The sequence below is a fragment of the Alexandromys fortis genome, unplaced genomic scaffold (genome assembly GCF_014885135.2).
Source record: "Alexandromys fortis isolate MF-2015 unplaced genomic scaffold, M_Fortis_MF-2015_v1.1 scaffold_159, whole genome shotgun sequence".
NCBI lineage: Eukaryota > Metazoa > Chordata > Mammalia > Rodentia > Cricetidae > Alexandromys > Alexandromys fortis.
Window position 1 is genome coordinate 2,389,817 of NW_026068031.1, and position 17,469 is coordinate 2,407,285.

General features: G+C 45.4%; 1 protein-coding gene across 9 annotated transcripts in view; it reads left to right on the top strand.

The window, feature by feature from the left end:
- Positions 1-17,469, top strand: part of LOC126515168 (acyl-coenzyme A thioesterase 1) — a 151,052-nt gene that overhangs the window by 84,267 nt on the left and 49,316 nt on the right. Inside the window, exons 2-4 of one of the 9 annotated variants that reach the window (XM_050164605.1) lie at positions 7,097-7,232; positions 8,612-8,814; positions 9,842-10,953. The exons of 7 other annotated variants lie outside the window; for them this stretch is intronic. In XM_050164605.1, coding sequence (XP_050020562.1) covers positions 7,097-7,232; positions 8,612-8,814; positions 9,842-10,441 — 939 coding nt within the window. In that variant the 3' untranslated portion in view covers positions 10,442-10,953. Of the gene's footprint in view, positions 1-7,096; positions 7,233-8,611; positions 8,815-9,841; positions 10,954-17,469 lie in introns of those variants that run through there. One more of the 9 variants, XM_050164610.1, reaches the window with a different exon arrangement.

Sequence of the window (17,469 nt, forward strand, 5' to 3'; positions counted from 1 at the left end):
ACCAACCCATCCTTCATTAAATGCTTTTTAGCCATGAGCATAGCAACGAATGAAAAAAAGCCTTTTCATCTTATGTTTTCTATATTGGATTGATAATCCCAGCGGGCTATCACTCTCTCTACAGAATAAACTTGGCCTAGTGAGGCTGGAGAGATGGCTCAGCAGGTATATGGTGCTTTCTAAGCAATCACAATGGCCAGAGTTCAGATCTGAGGACTCACATAACAGTCCACGCACCCTGCCCGCTCTTGTAACGCAGGTCTACGAGGGGAAGGGACAGGAGGATCACCGGCTTGCTAGCTTCTGGCCTAGCCAAGAAAAGGCAAGTGTCAGGTTCAAAGAGAGACAGTGCTTCAAAGGAATATGTGAAGAGTGATGGAGGAGGTCAGCCAGCCTAGTCTTGTCCGTGAGCATGCATAGGCTTGTGTACCTGAATTCACATGTGTGCATATGCCACGCTCTCACACACATGTTGGGGAATGTTATTTTAAGGTGTGTGACTTTTGTTTATGCTGCATTTGCTTAACTCTGGGAAGCTGTGTTACTGTGCCTGTCTAAAACACCTGATGGGCTAATAAAGAGCAGAACGGCCAATAGCGAGGCAGGAACAAGGATAGGCGGGGCTGGCAGGCAGAGAGAATAAACAGGAGGAGAATCTGGGAGGAAAAAAGAGCAAGAGAACAAGGAGAGGAGGACGTCAGGGGCCAGCCATAGAGTAAGAAGGAAAGTCAGATACACAGAAGTAAGAGAAAGGTAAAAGCCCAGAGGGAAAAGGTAGATGGGTTAATTTAAGATAAGAAAAGCTGGCAAGAAGCAAGCCAAGCTAAGGCAGAGCACCCATAACTAAGATTAAGTCTCCGCTGTGATTTATTTGGGAGCTGGGTGGTGGGCCCCTCAAAGAGCTGAAGAGCAAAAGACATCACACACACGCACGCACACACAAAACGAAAACACAAAATGTGATTATTTTGCCACCCCAATGGAGTAGAGAGAGTCTTTAAACAATTTTCCAAAAACATTTCTGAAAATGCTTCTCATTCATGTTGACTAAACTAGCAAAGAAACAAGCAGAAATTTTTATTTTTCTATTCAAGGTCACTTGAAGCCTTGTGATTTTGTCCCATTCAGGCTAGCAGGTAAACATCTAAGAGTTATGCCCTAAACTTGAGACTGGAAAAAGGTAATAATGACAGGAAAAGAAACTTATAAGAACTAAATTACTATGGAGATTGTTTAACTCAAAAATCGGTCCACAGCCTCCAGAAGATTATTTTAGGTGCTCATTTGTCTCGTTTTGTAAGAAATACAGGGCATTAGATTCTCTTTAATGAACTCATAAATTTAATTGTGTGTGTGTGTGTGTCGTGTCTGTGTGTCTGTGTGTGGTCAGAGGACAGCATTTGGGAGTCCGTTCTCTCCTATCATGGATTCCAGTGATGGCCTCTGTTGTCAGGATTGTATATTCAGTGCTTTTACCCACTGAGCCAACTCATCGGCCCCCTCCTCTAGTGACTAGAATTTTAAAATAAAAGCTATGTATCTTTCGGAATATGTGTTTGTGTGCGTGTGTCCACATGGTAAAAATCCCCAGAGGAATTCTGTTCTAACTGGCTTATAAATAAAGGGGCACTCATATAAATAAATTTTGGAAAGTAACCCGAATCACTTCTAGTTCACACAACCTAAGTAGACCTTTGCTGAGCAGCAAAAATGAAGACATTCTCACAACTGTTAGCACACGTTTATTTACAAGTGCATTTTTTTCATTACTCTGTGTGTGTGTGTGTAGGTCAGAAACTAACCTGCGGAGTCAGCTCTGTCCTTCAACCTTGCGGGCTGTGGGGGTTGAACTCAGGTCGGCAGGCCATCTCCCTGGACCTCTCCATTGGGCAGACAGCGCTACGCGTATTTTATGTGCATGAGAGTTGCTTTTGCCTTGGGGTGACGGTGCACCTGTAGAACAATGTGGAAAGGGTCTATTCGGAAATGCATGGTGTTCATGGGAGCAGCAGCTGTGACTTCTCGCTCCTTCACCTCGCAGGACGTGGTGGCGCACGCCTTTAGTCCCAGCGCTTAGCGGGCAGAGGCAGGCGGATCTCTGTGGGTCTGAAAAGACAGCCTGGTCTACAAAATGAATTCCAGGACAGCCAGGGCGACACAGAGAAACCTTATCTTGAAAACAAACAAACAACAACAACAGCATTAAAGACTTCTCACTTCACGGTGGATCAGGAAGCAGGAAGAGCTAGACTGGAGCCAGGTGGTCCTCTCCTGGGTCTCCTGGCCTCCTTCTCCCCCTCTCCTCTTCCTTTCCTCCTCCTTTCTTCCTCCTCTCATTCCTAATCTTGAGACATTGCAGCCCTGGCCAGCCTGGGACTTAGTATATAGACCCTGAGTGCTGGGATTAAAGGTGTGCCCACACAACACCACTGGAGGCAGGTGAGATCAATAAAATTTTCTTCTCCTAGTAAAAAAAAAATTGCAGTGGTTCAATGGTAAAGCAGACTTCAGAGACTATTAAACTTTCCTAAATGCATGGTCCAGTAACTTTAATTACTGCACTATTAAACTGTTTATTAATGTTTTCTGTACCTCTGACAATGATTTTTAAGTTACAGTAATTGTCAAATGGTTTTATTAAAAATGAAACTAAATGTTGAAATAAATTTGATACATTCTTATAAAGAGAAAAGAATCGCAATGGTTTTGACAGTCAGTCATGAAGTCTGTTTTTGTTTGGAAGCGTTTTCCTGCGTTACACTCTTTACTACCTGACCTCTGTCTGTCTCTGTCTCTCTGAGACAAGCCTCTTTATTAGCCCTAGCTGTCCTGAAGCTTACTGTGTAGACCAGGCTGGCCTCTGTAGACTCGGGGCTGGGCCTGAAGGCACGCACCGCCACACCTGTGTCCTGTTTAAACAACAGCTCCGTGCCCCGGCTCTGTGGCAATGCTTATTGGCCATCCCATAAAATTATAAAAGGGACCAAGGGTCAAGGGATCAAGGGTCCAGGAAACATTTAATTTCTCAACTTGAGTTATCAGCTGCAATGAGGGGAAAGGTCTTTGCAAATACTCAAGTAGGTGACTTCAAGATAAGTCAAGAGAGGTGGACACCAGGCTGTCACCAGGATGACAAGACTTTGCACACACACACAGCGGCAGTGGTCATTTTGAAAACTGTGCCTTCCATTTAATCAATTAACCTTCCTATTGTGTTTGGCTCTCAAATGTCCTCCAAAGGCCACATGCTAAAGTCTGAGGCACCGTCGGGAGGCGCTGCAACCTTCAGGCGGCAGGAGCCTGAGGGAAGGAAGAAAAGACACTGCGGGGAACACGCCCTTGAGGGAGATTTGCCCCTCCTCGCCTCCTCTGCCCTGGCAGGGCAGCTCTGGTCTGCCCCATGTCCTGCAGTGGTGTTCTGTATAAACATCCCTGCTGCCTTTTTGAGAAACTGTGTAGCTGTAAAACGTTTTCGAAATTAAAAGTTCAGATCCTCTGTGGTAGTTTACTCTTAGAGCTGGCCGACTTTTATTCTGTCTCTCTATGCTTTGTAGAGGCGGCTTCAAGGTAGACAGCTTGTGGTGGTCTCGCTTGTCCTCTATCTACTGAAATACAGCTTTTTAAAAGGTGGAGGTTCCGAAGTCCTCACACTTAGCTTTAAGTATAGTCAGCTTTGCGTGCCTGTGACAAACCCACCTGAGCTACGCAATTTCTTAGTACAGGGAGAAAGGTGATTTTAGCTCCTGGCTTCAGAGGTCTCATTCCTAGGTAGTTTGGCTCTGGTAAAGCAGAACGCCACCTAAGTTTCAATCCCATGACTGGAATTTTCACACAGATGACTGAATTTTACTTTTGGTTCAGTCTTCTGTATGAACTATTCTGAACAATGCCACCATCCGGTCTCTTTGGGTCGGCTGACTTTGATTGACGTTTCTAACCACGCCTCTTTTGACACGTGGCCAGCCCTTTGGCCCACTTGGCAGCTGGGAGCTGACCTCTCCCTCGTGCTTCAAGAAATTTCACTTCTCCAATGCTTTTCCTCATGTGTACCTAGCGGGAAAGCGGGAAACAAATGTCTCAACCCCAGTTCAGACAATGAAGTTTCCCTCTCTTGGCGGCTTGAGTTCGGACCCAGATGCCAGATTCTCGGCAGCTCAGCCTTTCCCACACTGAGAGTTCAGAACCCCGTGTCGTGTCGCTTAGTCATGGTGACTTGCAGAGACAGAGAAAAGCCCTCTGAGAGTGTCCTGACCAAAAGTAGCCAGAGAAATGCTGTTCTACATCAGACAACCTATTCTGTCTATTCATGAAGCCCTGGCCCTAGTTAGGGACCCAGAAATTCTCTCGCTCGGGGTTAATTCGGGAGACAGCCTGTCTGTCATCTGGGCAGTCCGGCCATGTCACTGGGTACCTGGAATCGGTGGACTAGAATTTGTGTGAGGCCAATTCCTCTCACGTCTGTCTGTGGAAAGGTGTGGGTGATACCTGCACAACACACTTACCTTTCCTGCAGCTCCTAGAGCCAGCACTCCCCTGTGAAGATGTATGAAGGGCAAGACCTGGGTCACCTCCTCAGCTGCTTCTCTCTCAGGTACAAGCAGCCATATGTGTCTTCATGGTATGGAAAGTCACAGGCAAGGACGGGAGGAGGTGGCTTTCTGCCTTCTGCCCAGCTATATATTTCTGCCTCCGTGTTGGAGATATACTAACCAGGAAAGCTCTTTGCAAGCCAAGTTCCTCCATCTGGCAGCAGCTACCTTTTCGTTTTTGTTTTTCGAGACAGGGTTTCCCTGTAGCTTTGGAGCCTGTCCTGGAACTCCCTTTGTAGACCAGGCTGGCCTCGAACTCACAGAGATCCGCCTGCCTCTGCCTCCCGAGTGCTGGGATTACAGGCGTGCACCACCATCGCCGGGGTTAGCAGCTACCTTTTAGAGCAAACTCTCAGACCCGGGGCCTAGTTGTACAATAATCATAAGCTGTACGTGCACTTCTTCCTGGTCAGGGGTGGTTGAAGCCCTTCTCTGTCCATCTGTCCATCTCTGGCTTCCACAGTGTTAGCTCTTGACCTTGTCTGTCTGCTGGTCACTATTGCTCCTTGCAAGGTCTTGCAGGTCTTAGACCTTGGTGGGGTCGGCTAGCCACTTAACCTACGCTCTCTTTGTGTCTAGGTTATGTGGTCAGCTCATAGACTTACCGTGGGCCTTTTCCTTTACTGTCTACCGAGAGTCAACAGTTACCATGGCTACCAACACACAGCCGGGTTCTCCTTGGTCACCTCCTATTTAGCTCAGAATCGGGACAGACTGCAATAGGTCATTTTTTTTTTTTTTTTTTTTTTTTTTTTTTTTTTTTTTTTTTTTTTTTTTTTTTTTTTTAGAATTCACCCTTAGAATTTAGTCAGTTACAGCTAGCTTCATTAGAAGCATCACATACCAGCAGGCGACCATGCCTTGCCTGTGTGGCCCCAGGGGAGGAGTCTCAGGGGAAGCCAGCATGCCAGTCAACGCTGGCCCAGCTCAGCTGTCTCATGGCCAGCTACAAACCCTTTTATTTCTCTATTCCCAACTTCACAACTTAGGCTCTAACCTTTTAACTTTGGTCTCTGTTTCTGCATAGAAGTTGCTCATGCTTTTGTAATAAGTTCATTTACAAAACCCTTTTAATAAATCCCTCTTTGCTTCAACTGTCTTCTTGCTGAACTCTGATCCAGCCTCAAACTGACGTTCAGCTGAGTTGGAAGACACCAAATCCCTGCTTGGTGTTAGGACAGATTTAACCTGTTAGCCTGTTGAATCATCCTGAGAAAACTTTTCCGTTAAGGACAATTAATTTCATATTTTGATAGGGAACTGGAAGAGGGCAGAGCGGTGGGCCAGACCTGTGTTCCCAGCATTTGGAAGGTGGAGGCAGGAGGACCAGGAGTTCTAGGCCATCCTCAATAACATAGCAAGATCAAGGTCAGCTTGAGCCAGGTGGAACACTCTGGAAACAACCACCACCCGGGACTTGATCTTTTGGGGGAGGCCTTGGCAGTGACACCAGGACCTCTCCTGGGTGCATGAACTGGCTCCTTGGAGCCCAGTCCCTACATGGTGGAATACTTTGCTCAGACTTGATGCAGGGGGGAGGGGTTTGGTCTCGCTTCATCTTTGTTGATTCCCCAAGGAAGGCTCTACCCACTCTGAGGAGTAGATGGGGGACGGGGTGAAAAGGGGGGAAGTGGGAGGTGGGGAGAGTGGAGGGATGGAGAACTGGACTTGGTATGAAAAATTAAATTAAAAAAAAAAAAACCACCACCACCATCATCACCGCCCCCACCCCACTACCTGGAAGGTGATTAAGGGGCAGAATCAGTCTACCCCAGAAGGTCTGATTTCCACAGAAGGAGCTCCAGGTTCCCCAACAAGTAGAGAAAGGCTGAGTCTGGAAAAGGCTTGGTGAGGGCATAAAGAAGAGGAAGGGCTTGTAGCCCTGTTTCTCATGGATTACTAGAATTGCAGTTTTCTGGAATGCTTTGACAAAATCCGGATTTTTGGAACGATATCTTTTTCAGTCTTTCTTTTATACATTATTTCAGTTCTCACCAGAATGTAAACACAAGATTAATCATTACTCATCTCCCGCACTGTAGTATCTAACGCCGCTAGGGGGCATGGCAGAGGTTGCCATCAAAGACTCCAAAGGGTTTGAAGCTGTCACAGCTGGTCCTGGAAAGCCTGAAGCACCCACACAAAGAGAATCTGAAGCAACACACGAATTTGCTGCCCAGAACCGGATGGCTCCTATAATTATCCTGGAGCCTGCGGGTGGTTGCCTCTGCGACCAGCCGGTACACATCGCCGTGCGTTGCCTGACCCCCGAGCAGCCCGTCACGCTGCGCGCCGCCCTGCGAGACGAGACAGGCACGGTCTTCCGCTCCCACGCGCGCTACCGCGCCGACCCCCACGGCGAGCTGGACCTGGCGCGCGCGCCCGCGCTGGGCGGCAGCTTCGCGGGGCTCGAGCCCATGGGGCTGCTCTGGGCCCTGGAGCCCGATCGGCCTTTCTGGCGCCTGATCAAGCGCGACGTGCAGACGCCCTTCGTGGTGGAGCTGGAGGTGCTGGACGGCCACGAGCCCGACGGCGGGCGGCTGCTGGCGCGGGCGGTGCACGAGCGTCACTTCATGGCTCCCGGGGTGCGTCGCGTGCCCGTGCGCGAGGGCCGTGTGCGCGCCACGCTCTTCCTGCCTCCAGGTGAGCAGTCCTCCCTTGGGGAGCCCGGGATGCTTCAGAGGTGCATTGTCTGGGTGCCTTCTTCTTTCCGCACTCTCCACGGGGCCCTTAGAGATCAGTGGCCCCTGGAAAAGCCTTTCTGACTTGGCACTCAGGCTGGGGTGAGTTCTGAACTGAAGGTCACTTCAGGAGCAGCATCTCAAGTTATTTTGGGCAAACAGAGACCCATGAACTGGAAATCCTCTCTGTGATAATAAGACCCGCGGGTGGTTGAGCACCGGTTCACGTTTGGCACTGACTGCCCTGGAACAGTCTTTCAGACAAGCTTGGCCTTCGCAAGCACTGGCGAACTTTCTAACTTGCAGAACTCGAGTTCTACTCCGAGTCTGGAATCTGAAAGCATGAACGTGCAGGGCCATGAAGCTTTGTTTCTTGGGTGATGCTGAGGTAACTCTTTCCTAGAGGGAAAGAAAAACAGATTTGAGAGGGACTTCAGTTCAGCGACTCACAGAGAGCTGCCCTAGGGGATTTGGTCAATTGTTTCTCATCCCTTTGAAATGTGGACAGAGATGGCAGGTCTGAGGATAAGAACATGGCACTTCCTATACAACAGTTAAAACTTAGGTTTGCAAGTTCGAGTGGCTTGGAAGTGATGCTGAAAACAGAGAAAGTGCTTCCTTAGGAAAAATCTTTACATATTTAAGTAGTAATAGGCAAAAATTCAAGAACTCAAAGTTTTCCATAATAAAAGGTCTCTGTCGTGGGAGGTTATTATCACTGGCCTCATGGCCAATTGTGTTCCCCTCCCTATCACAACTCTGGTTTTAAAGTTCAGATTTTCCTGAGGACCATGGGATGCTTCCTTCTGAGTGAGGTTCACAACCATTGTAAAAATCCCTCTTCTCCCTTCTGTATACTTCGGACATTGTTAGGCTGTCCTCATTCTCCCCATTGCCTGACAGTCCCCTGAGATTGCCCACCATCCCTGTCATACTGGATTCTGACCTTGATTGGCGAACCCATATCTGTATCTGTGAACCACCGCAAGCCCCGAGTAGAGCTCCACTTTGGAAAACTGCCAGAATGCCCTTTGATTGTGGCAATTCCACCTCCAGGATACTATGTGGCAAATCATTGAGTGTGTTTGTGGCATCTAAGAAAACAGCTCAGGCCAGGCGGTGGTGGCGCACGCCTTTAATGTATGTACTATGGAGGCAGAGGCAGGCAGATCTCTGTGAGTCTGAGGCCAGCCTGGCCTACAAGAGCTAGTTTGAGCGAGGCCCCAAAGCTACAGAGAAACCCTGTCTTGAGAAAACAAAAATAAAATAAAATAAAAAAGATATCAAGACATCTGAAAACTAAATCTGCAAAGAAGGGTTGTTTTTGTTTTCCTTTCTAAGGAAATGGACCCTTTCCTGGGATCATAGACCTTTACGGAGTTGGAGGTGGCCTTCTGGAGTATCGAGCAAGTCTGCTGGCTGGGAAGGGCTTTGCTGTCCTGGCTCTGGCCTATTATAAGTACGATGACCTCCCCAAGAGCATGCGCATCATCCACCTGGAGTACTTTGAGGAAGCTGTGAACTACCTGCTCAGTCACCCTCAGGTTTGCTGTTAGAGTATTTCAATTTAAAATTTAGGGTCCTCAATACCTCCTTGAGTCAAAGATGAATTTGCAACCCAGTAGCTTGAACCTTTATAACAAGCAATATTTAGTCTTGTCCAAATCCACAGTGCAAAGTATATTTCACTGGCATGATCTCAGGGGACATGAAAAAGTTGGTACAAGGAAGTTTGTACCATCTCTCATAGGGTGACCCGTCATCTCAGATTGCTGAGGGAAGAGGGTTACTGCCAGCAATATCCACTTACCACTGAAACTGAGGTAGTCAAGACAAATCACGAGTATTTATCACCTTAGCCATGTCTTAGTTTTATGCCTGTGATTTTGTGTCTAGCCTCCAGAGTGTTATGAGCATTAAATAACTCGTACTTGAGAAGCTCTGGGAATATACTGCTAAGTTTATATCCAATTAGGAAGTGTAGACACAGTGCGGACAGGCAGAGGAGACAAGGCCATGTCTGCACATGAACACGGACGGCATGGAGACAGGAATGGAGAGCTAGGGAAACGGTAAAGCAACTGTGAAAGTCCGTGGCTGTGAAGTCGCAGAATGGATAGGGAACGGTTGTAACGAAATAAAGGGGACAAGCCTCATTCTGAAGATTCAAACATTATCTGCTGTTAATTGTCTAGATCGGTCTAGCAGTTGTGATGTTGTAGACACGTCAGTACCCATCACTACTTAGGAGCCAGAACTTAAATACAGAGAGAAATTAATACGGATCCAGAAGCTTCCAAAGCACCTTATGTTGATTCTGTTTTGTTTACATACACCTGAATATGATTTTATACACACAAAAATACCAGGCAAAGAGCAAAACAGCTATTTAATAATCGCAAACAAGGCATGACCTCTGACTTCTCACTGGAAAAGCATGTAGACTCTGAGCTTCCGAGATGCCCAATGACCCTACCAAAGTCAGATGGTAAAGTCACAGTCAGGCTCAGGGCCACTCTCCTACCTTTATGTGGGCTCAGTCTCCTTCTTTTCTGTCTGTGTTTTTCTCAGGTAAAAGGTCCAGGAATTGGGCTGCTTGGGATTTCCAAAGGGGGTGAACTTGGCCTTGCTATGGCCTCCTTCCTGAAGGGCATCAAAGCTGCTGTCTTCATCAATGGCTCTGTGGCCGCTGTTGGGAACACCATAAACTACAAGGATGAGATTATCCCTCCTTTGTCTTCTTTGAGAGATCGATTCAAAGTGACCAAAGATGGCCTTTTGGATGTTGTGGAAGGGCTGCAAAGCCCTTTGGTAGAGAAGAAGAGCGTCATCCCTGTGGAAAGGTCTGACTCCAACTTCCTGTTCCTTGTGGGTCAGGATGACCACAACTGGAAGAGCGAGTTCTATGCCAATGAGATCTCCAAACGCTTACAGGCCCATGGGAAGGAGAAGCCCCAGATCATCTTATACCCAGAAGCAGGGCACTATATTGAGCCCCCTTACTTCCCCCTGTGCAAGGCTGGCATGCATGTCCTGGTGGGTACTAATATCATCTTTGGAGGGGAGCCTAAACCTCATGCCGTGGCCCAGGTGGATGCATGGCAGCAACTCCAGACTTTCTTCCACAAACACTTGGGTGCTGAAGAGAGGACGATCCCAGCAAAACTGTGATTTTTATTTAAGTTTTATTTAATATCTCTAAGGCAGGTCTCTCCTGGGAATAGCCTCCACTCTATGTGTTTGTGTTTATCTTTTATGTATATGTAGAGGTTCTTCCCCCATTTTTTTTTATCAGTCTGGGAGGAGAGTGATTGTGCAGAAAATGTAAGGTGTGGCAAAAGCTGATCTCTTGCCTTGGCTCAGTCTGCAGCTCTGAAAGAAAGGCTGAGTCACGGTTGCAGTCCTGGAGTTCAGTAATCATTTGCTAAAGGGCTGATTAAAAAAATAAATGATCACCCACTGTTTAAACAAGCATCAACAGGGGCTGGAAAGATGGCTCAGCAGTAAAGAGCACATACTGCTCTTATAGGACCCAAGTTTGGTTCCCAGCGCCCGAACCAAGCAGCTCACAACTGACTGTAACTCCAGCTCCAAGAGACCCAGAGCTCTCTTCTGATCTCCTGGAGGACCCGAGTACCTGTACACACACAAATAAAAATACATGGTTTTGAAAGCGTCAACAATGGTCTTAGCCTGTGTTGGCTCTATCGTGTGGATCCCACTGACTGTAGATTTATACATGCGGACCTTTTCATGTCGTCACCTCTGCACAGCACTCCACAGTTACTAGGACAGCATTCATGCTGTAGTGCACATTCTATGTAATCTACAAGTAGATTAAGTTATGTGTATGTCATCGGAAAGTCCTGTTCTGTATGAGACATGTTAGCCACTGCAGACTTGGCATCTCTAGTGATCCCAGCAATTCCTTATGAATACCTGTGGATATCTCTCACATCAAATGTGTTCTGATATCAGATGTGTGTTTCTTCTTTTAGGATGTAAGTACTGCTTTGGTCCTGTCGCAGCCTGGGCTCAGGTCCTGAGACAGGGAAGGGGCGTTGCTCACAAAGAAACCAAATGTCCAACTACCAAGTTTCACACAAGTGGCCGGCCCGTAACACTCATGCTATCTTTATTTATAGTTCAAAAACAAACATGTTTTCCCACCCTCCATGATTCACCTCCAGAAAAACATCCAAATAAGTTTTCCATCTTTTACATCGAAACAACTTGTAAGCCAGAAAACAATGTTCAGCATTTTGTTAGCTTGGCCAAATATTGAGCCAGAAGCATGTTATCCTTACAAAGCTAAAATGCGATAGGTTCACATAAAAGGACACAGGCACACATTGTCAAGAACTACAATATCATCAAAGCTTAACAAAGCATATTACAGAAATAGGGGTGCTTTGCCATAAGCTGCTTCCATCCAGTAGCTTGTCTTTCTACTCCCTGATGCCTAAGCATTCAAACTAATATGGGGGGCTTTCTTCACCACACCAGCATATCAGGCTTATCTCTGACTTGTCCCTGAGTGCCTTCTACAAATAGGTTCTATGTAGGGTGTGCAGTGTGTGTTCGAGCATTTGCACAAGTGTTCATGCATGGAGATTAATCCCTGGGTGCGTGGTGGTGCATGTGCATATATGCACACGTGTGGGCATCTATGTGGAGACCTGGAATCAACATCGTATGTCTTCCTCCTTCTCTCTTCACATTGCTTAGTGAGGCGGTGTCTCTGCTGAACGCAGAGTGCATTGATTGCAGCTGGTCTAGCTGAACAGCCCGACTTTATTATACAAGATCTAAGGATCTGGACTCCATTCCTCATGCTCGCTCAGCATCGCTTTCCCCGCTCAGCCACCTCCTCAGCCCCTCGGGAATTCTCTGTGGCCTATGGTGCAGTCAGTGACAAGGCAGCACCGTGCAGATGCTGGGCAGCATCCCCTCTCCTTGCTGACATGCTCAGCCAGGCAGAGGCAAGACTGCGGGAAGAGAAGAGTTAAGCAGAAGTGCTCCTTATCTCCTGAACTAAACTTCCCGGAACTCGCCACACTGAAGTTATTGATGCTCATTCAAACTCCTGCCATCGTTGGATGCGCAGAGCCAAAAATGATCTTGTACTACCTTTAGCCTTTTTTAAACACCTCTCTGTTTAACCTAATATTCAGTGTAACAGGAAGGCTGCTCATTTTCCCCAGCCTTTTAGCCCCAAAATAACCACACAGAAACTGTATTTATTAAATCACTGCTCGGCTCATTAGCTCTAGTTTCTTATTAGCTAACTCTTTCATCTTAATTTAATTCATTTCCATTAATCTGTGCATCACCACCACGAGGTGGCCTATCAGGAAAGTTTCAGTATGTCTATCTCCACTGGCTCCATGGCATCTCCTCTGATCCACCTTTCTTTCTCCCAGCATTCAGTCCAGTCTTCCCTGCCTACCTAAGTTCTGTCCTATCAACAGGCCAAGGCAGTTTGCTTTATTCATTAATGGTAACCACAGCACAGAGGGGTACTCACAAATCACCTACTCTTTTCTGCTTAAATAAAAAGGAAGGTTTTAACTTTAACATAGTAAAAATTACATATAACAAGTATCAAGAAAGAATTTTAGTTACAATATTTATATATTCTTTATCTTTTATATTAAAGAAAACTAAAACTATAATTTCTTCAACTCTTTCAAACACTCCAGAAGGATATGATATTACCTAAGTAAACAGGAAGTGCATTGTAAGCAACTTCCAAAACTCTAGAATTGACAGAGACATCTCACTGCCTGGATAGTCACCCAAAGTTCCTCTGTACCATTGGGACATCCATCTTCAGCCTACTGTCCCAAATTATCCAGCAGACTTTTCCATGAAGCAGGAATTTTCAAAGACAGGTCTGCCTTTATTGGCAGTTTGCCAGTCACTTTCTTCTGTATCCTGAAGAATGTCTTGCAGATTCTCTTATGACACAGGAACCCTAAAGGATTATCTCATCTTTAGGCAAGTTCAGCAGTCATTTCTCTGTAGATCCTGCATGTCCAGTTCATCTAACAAACTCCATAAGGAGCCTCTTTGATGCCTATCTTCCTCTTGAAGTAGATTGGTGCTGCCAGGAGCAGATGTGTCTTTCTGTCATGAAAAGTCCTAAATTTTGAAAACATTTAAATGCCATATACTGAAGGTCTCGAAAAGATTTAAAGAATGCCTAACTAATGAAAATATATCTCTATATATCTAGAAAACCTAACTAACATGACTATAGTCTTGACTATTATAGATGACTATTTATTAGCCTATATTTCTTAATTATGCATTATATTTTAAATGAACTACACAAACACAATACCTTAATCAAGGGCAGAAATATACATTTACAGTATAACAAAATTTACCTTAAATTTGTATCAATAAACCAAGATCCATACCAAAGCAAATTATTCATATCTATATCATATCCCCCTTAAAATGTAAACAAACATTTAAAAACAATATTTGGGAATATAGGCATAGTTTTGTCTATACTGCTTCCTGCTGATTTGGTGCACTGTTAATCAGATCTTTTTTTTATTGACTTTTATTGAGCTCTACATTTTTCTCTGCTCCCATCCCTGCCTCTTCACTCCCCCGGTCAGCCTTCCCCCAAGGAACCCATGCTCCGAATTTACTCAGGAGATCTTGTCATTTTATACTTTTCCCATGCATATTAGATCTATGTAAGTGTCTCTCAGTGTCCTCATTGTTGTCCAAGTTCTCTGGGATTGTGGATCGTAGGCTGGTTTTATTTGCTTTATGTTTAAAAACCACCTATGAATGAGTACCTGTGATAATTGTCTTTCTGTGTTTGGGTTACCTCACTCAGAATAATGTTTTCTAGCTCCATCCATTTTCCTGAAAAATTCAAGCTGTCATTATTTTTTTTCTGGTGTGTGTACTCCATTGTGTAAATGTACCACATTTCCCTTATCCATTCTTTGATTGAGGGGCATTTAGGTTGTTTCCAGGTTCTTGCTATGAAAAATAAAGCTGCTGTGAACATTGTGGAGCACGTGCCCTTGTGGCACGATTGAGCATCCTTCTCTGCTCCAAGGTGTTTCTAATTTGGTCAAGTGGACAAAAACTAACACTGTCTTCTTGGGAGCAGGGACAAGTATGTCTTAGACAGGTTCAGGTTTCTCTAATAACAAAGATGGGCAATTATCCTTGTTATTAAGGTTCAAGACCTTGGAAGAAAGAAGGTCCATCTTTGATGGGAAATGATAGCTTATGAAACAGTTGGGGAGCGTGGAAAGTCCACGATGAGTAGGCAGTGTTTGCCTCGAGGGCCAACATGAGCACAGTGTAGAAAGGACTAACCATGACGTCATTTGGCAGGGCTTGCTGTTTGGCTCGAAGGATGGCTCTAAGGATGCCATCCTTCTTCTAGAGGTAAAATGAAATTCATTTAATATGAATTTGAATTGAGTCCAAGTCTTTCATCTTTCCAATGGCTTCAAACACCACGACATAAGACTCCGGGACTATAGGGAACTCACACTGAACCTTGCATCCAGTGGACAGGGAAAGCTACCAAGAGGAGCGAGCATATGAAGAACAAAGGTAAAGAAAGGGAGTGCCATTAATTATCTTAGTTAGGTTTCTATTGTTGTGAAGAGACACCGTGACATGGCAACTCTTACAAAGGAAAAGCATTTAATTGGAGTGGATCCCGTACAATTCAGAGGTTCAGTTTATTACCGTCAAGGTGAGATATGGTGGTGTGCTGACAGACATAGTATTGGAGAAGAAGCTGAGAGTCCTACACCTTGTTGGCAACAGGAAGTTGTCTATGTATCACACTGAGTGAAGCTTGAGCATATGTGAGACCTCAAATTCTGCCTCCACAGTGACACTCTTTCAACAAGGACATACCTACTACAACAAAGCCACATCTGCTATTAGTGCCACTTCCTTCCAGGACCATTTTCTTTCAAATGACAGCAATTATTTCTCTATCAGATAAAACTTGGGACCAATAGATCTAAAAGATGGATGTTAATACTTTATAAGAGTATTTGGGACAAATAAAATTTAGAGATAGGCTGTACTATGTTGGTGCTTTGAAGGAGATTTTGAGGAACTTGAAATGGTGAGAAGCATTGCACCATGAGGCATGCCCCTGGACTCTGTGGAGCCCACAAGTGACCAACATGCAATAATGGAACACTGTGCCCACGAGGAGCCTGCCTAGATGGCCACGCTATATAAGGGAGTAAAAGACTCAGCATATTGAACTTTCCAATAGCCTACATTATCGAGCCCAAGTCCATGGACAGGGCTTATAGGAGAAGGCCCTGGGACAGAGAAATGTTAGCATGCATCCCAATCTTAGTAGTGCCGAGTACTATGGTCACTGTCGGGTGGGGCAGGAGCATTCAGATGCTGCTTGTTGTAGCCAATAGGTTTTCTGTCCCTACCCCCACAATAGATTTTACTCCTGACACGGTAAGCCAGATCAAACTGAACTGAAAAAGTCAACAGCAGGTGTATTTGAACAGAGCAACACCCAGGCAGGTTCTGTCGCAGAGATCGAGACCAGGGATGTCTCACCACTAAACTAAAGCGGGGGAGGTTTTATGGGTCATAGGTGAGAGGTGACAATGTGTCCACCACAAGCTGGATTTGTGCCCAAGTGTTTTCAAAAGCTTAGAGCTTAGGTGGGGACTTGAACAGCTGATAACTTCGGGGGAGGAAGTTGTGGTAATCACCAAGAATTTGGAACTGGATTTTTGGCAGGGTTTGGAGAGAGAGACAGGAATGGGGCCTTCTGGATCATGGAGGGGTGCATGGGAGGTTCCAACTGAACAGTAGCCTTCCTCTTAACAGTAGCACTGAGAGAGATATAAAGAAAAGTTCTTGGCAGTTTTAGATGCTGTGTTCTGGCTTTTGAACTACCTGCCTTAAGTAACTCTAGTGATTTGAACAGGAATGTTCCCATAGACTTATGATCTCCAATTCTTGGCCTATAGGAAGTGGTCCTATTAGGAGGTGTAGCCTTGTTGGAGTGGATCTAGCCTGTTGGAGGAAGTGTGTCACTGTGGGGGCTTTAAGGTCTCATATGCTCAAGCTATGCCCAGTGTGGTACAAAGTTCACTTCCTGTTGCTTTGGGGTCAAGATGTTGAACTCTCAGCCCTTTCTCCAATTCATGGTGCATGATGATAATGGACTAAACATCTGATACTGTAAGCCAGCCCCAATTAAATGTTTTTCTTTATAAGAGTTGCTGTGGTCATGGTGTCTCTACAGTAACAGAAACCCCAACTAAGATAATACTCAGCAATTTTACTCTAATAAACAAAAAAATCACAACAAAAAAATCCTTGTCATTAACTGAGTTATCTTAATAAAGATTCCTTAACTGAGATTACCAGAGCCTGAAAACTTGGAATTCAGACTTTGTAGCCTGGCTCTTAGAAACTACAGGGCACCTGACAGCTGGCCCTGAGGCAGAAAATGTCTTTACAAAGCAACTGGTTAAAAAAAAAATACAAGACTTGTAAAGGGACACGATGCTTAACCTTATAAAAACAAAACAAACCAAAACCAAAACAACACAAACCCCATTCACGATGTGGCTTGCACTGCAACTCTTGAGGAAGTGGTGGTGGGGATGAGGTGGGCATGGTACCTGTTGTGCATGTGGGAAAAATCTGCCTTTGCCATGATGGGTATCCACAGTGTCTCAAGACAGGCAATGCGCTCTTCGGACCTCTTGAGTATTCAAAAACTTTTATGATGAGCACAAAATAGTTGACAGTGTGGGCATTTCCTACAACTCACAATCCTAGGCTATGGCCAAATGTCCCCACAGATGTCTCAAACAATTAGAAAAACAAAAAGGGGAGAATTCCCTACTCCTACAAATCTGTAAATAAGGCCTTATATATATGACAAAATATGACCTCACTGCCACAAAATGGGACTGGTTGCTGGAAGACAGGGTAGTAAAACTTAAGATGCCAATACAAAGATGTCATGATAAAAAACATGATCGCTGAGTGTGGTGGCACACGCCTTTAATCCCAGCACTCAGGAGGTAGAGGACAGGCGGAGCTCTGAGTTTGAGGCCAGCCTGGTCTACAGAGTGAGTTCCAAGACAGCCAGGGCTACACAGAGAAACCCTGTCATGAAAAAAAAAAACAACAACAAAAAACACAATAAC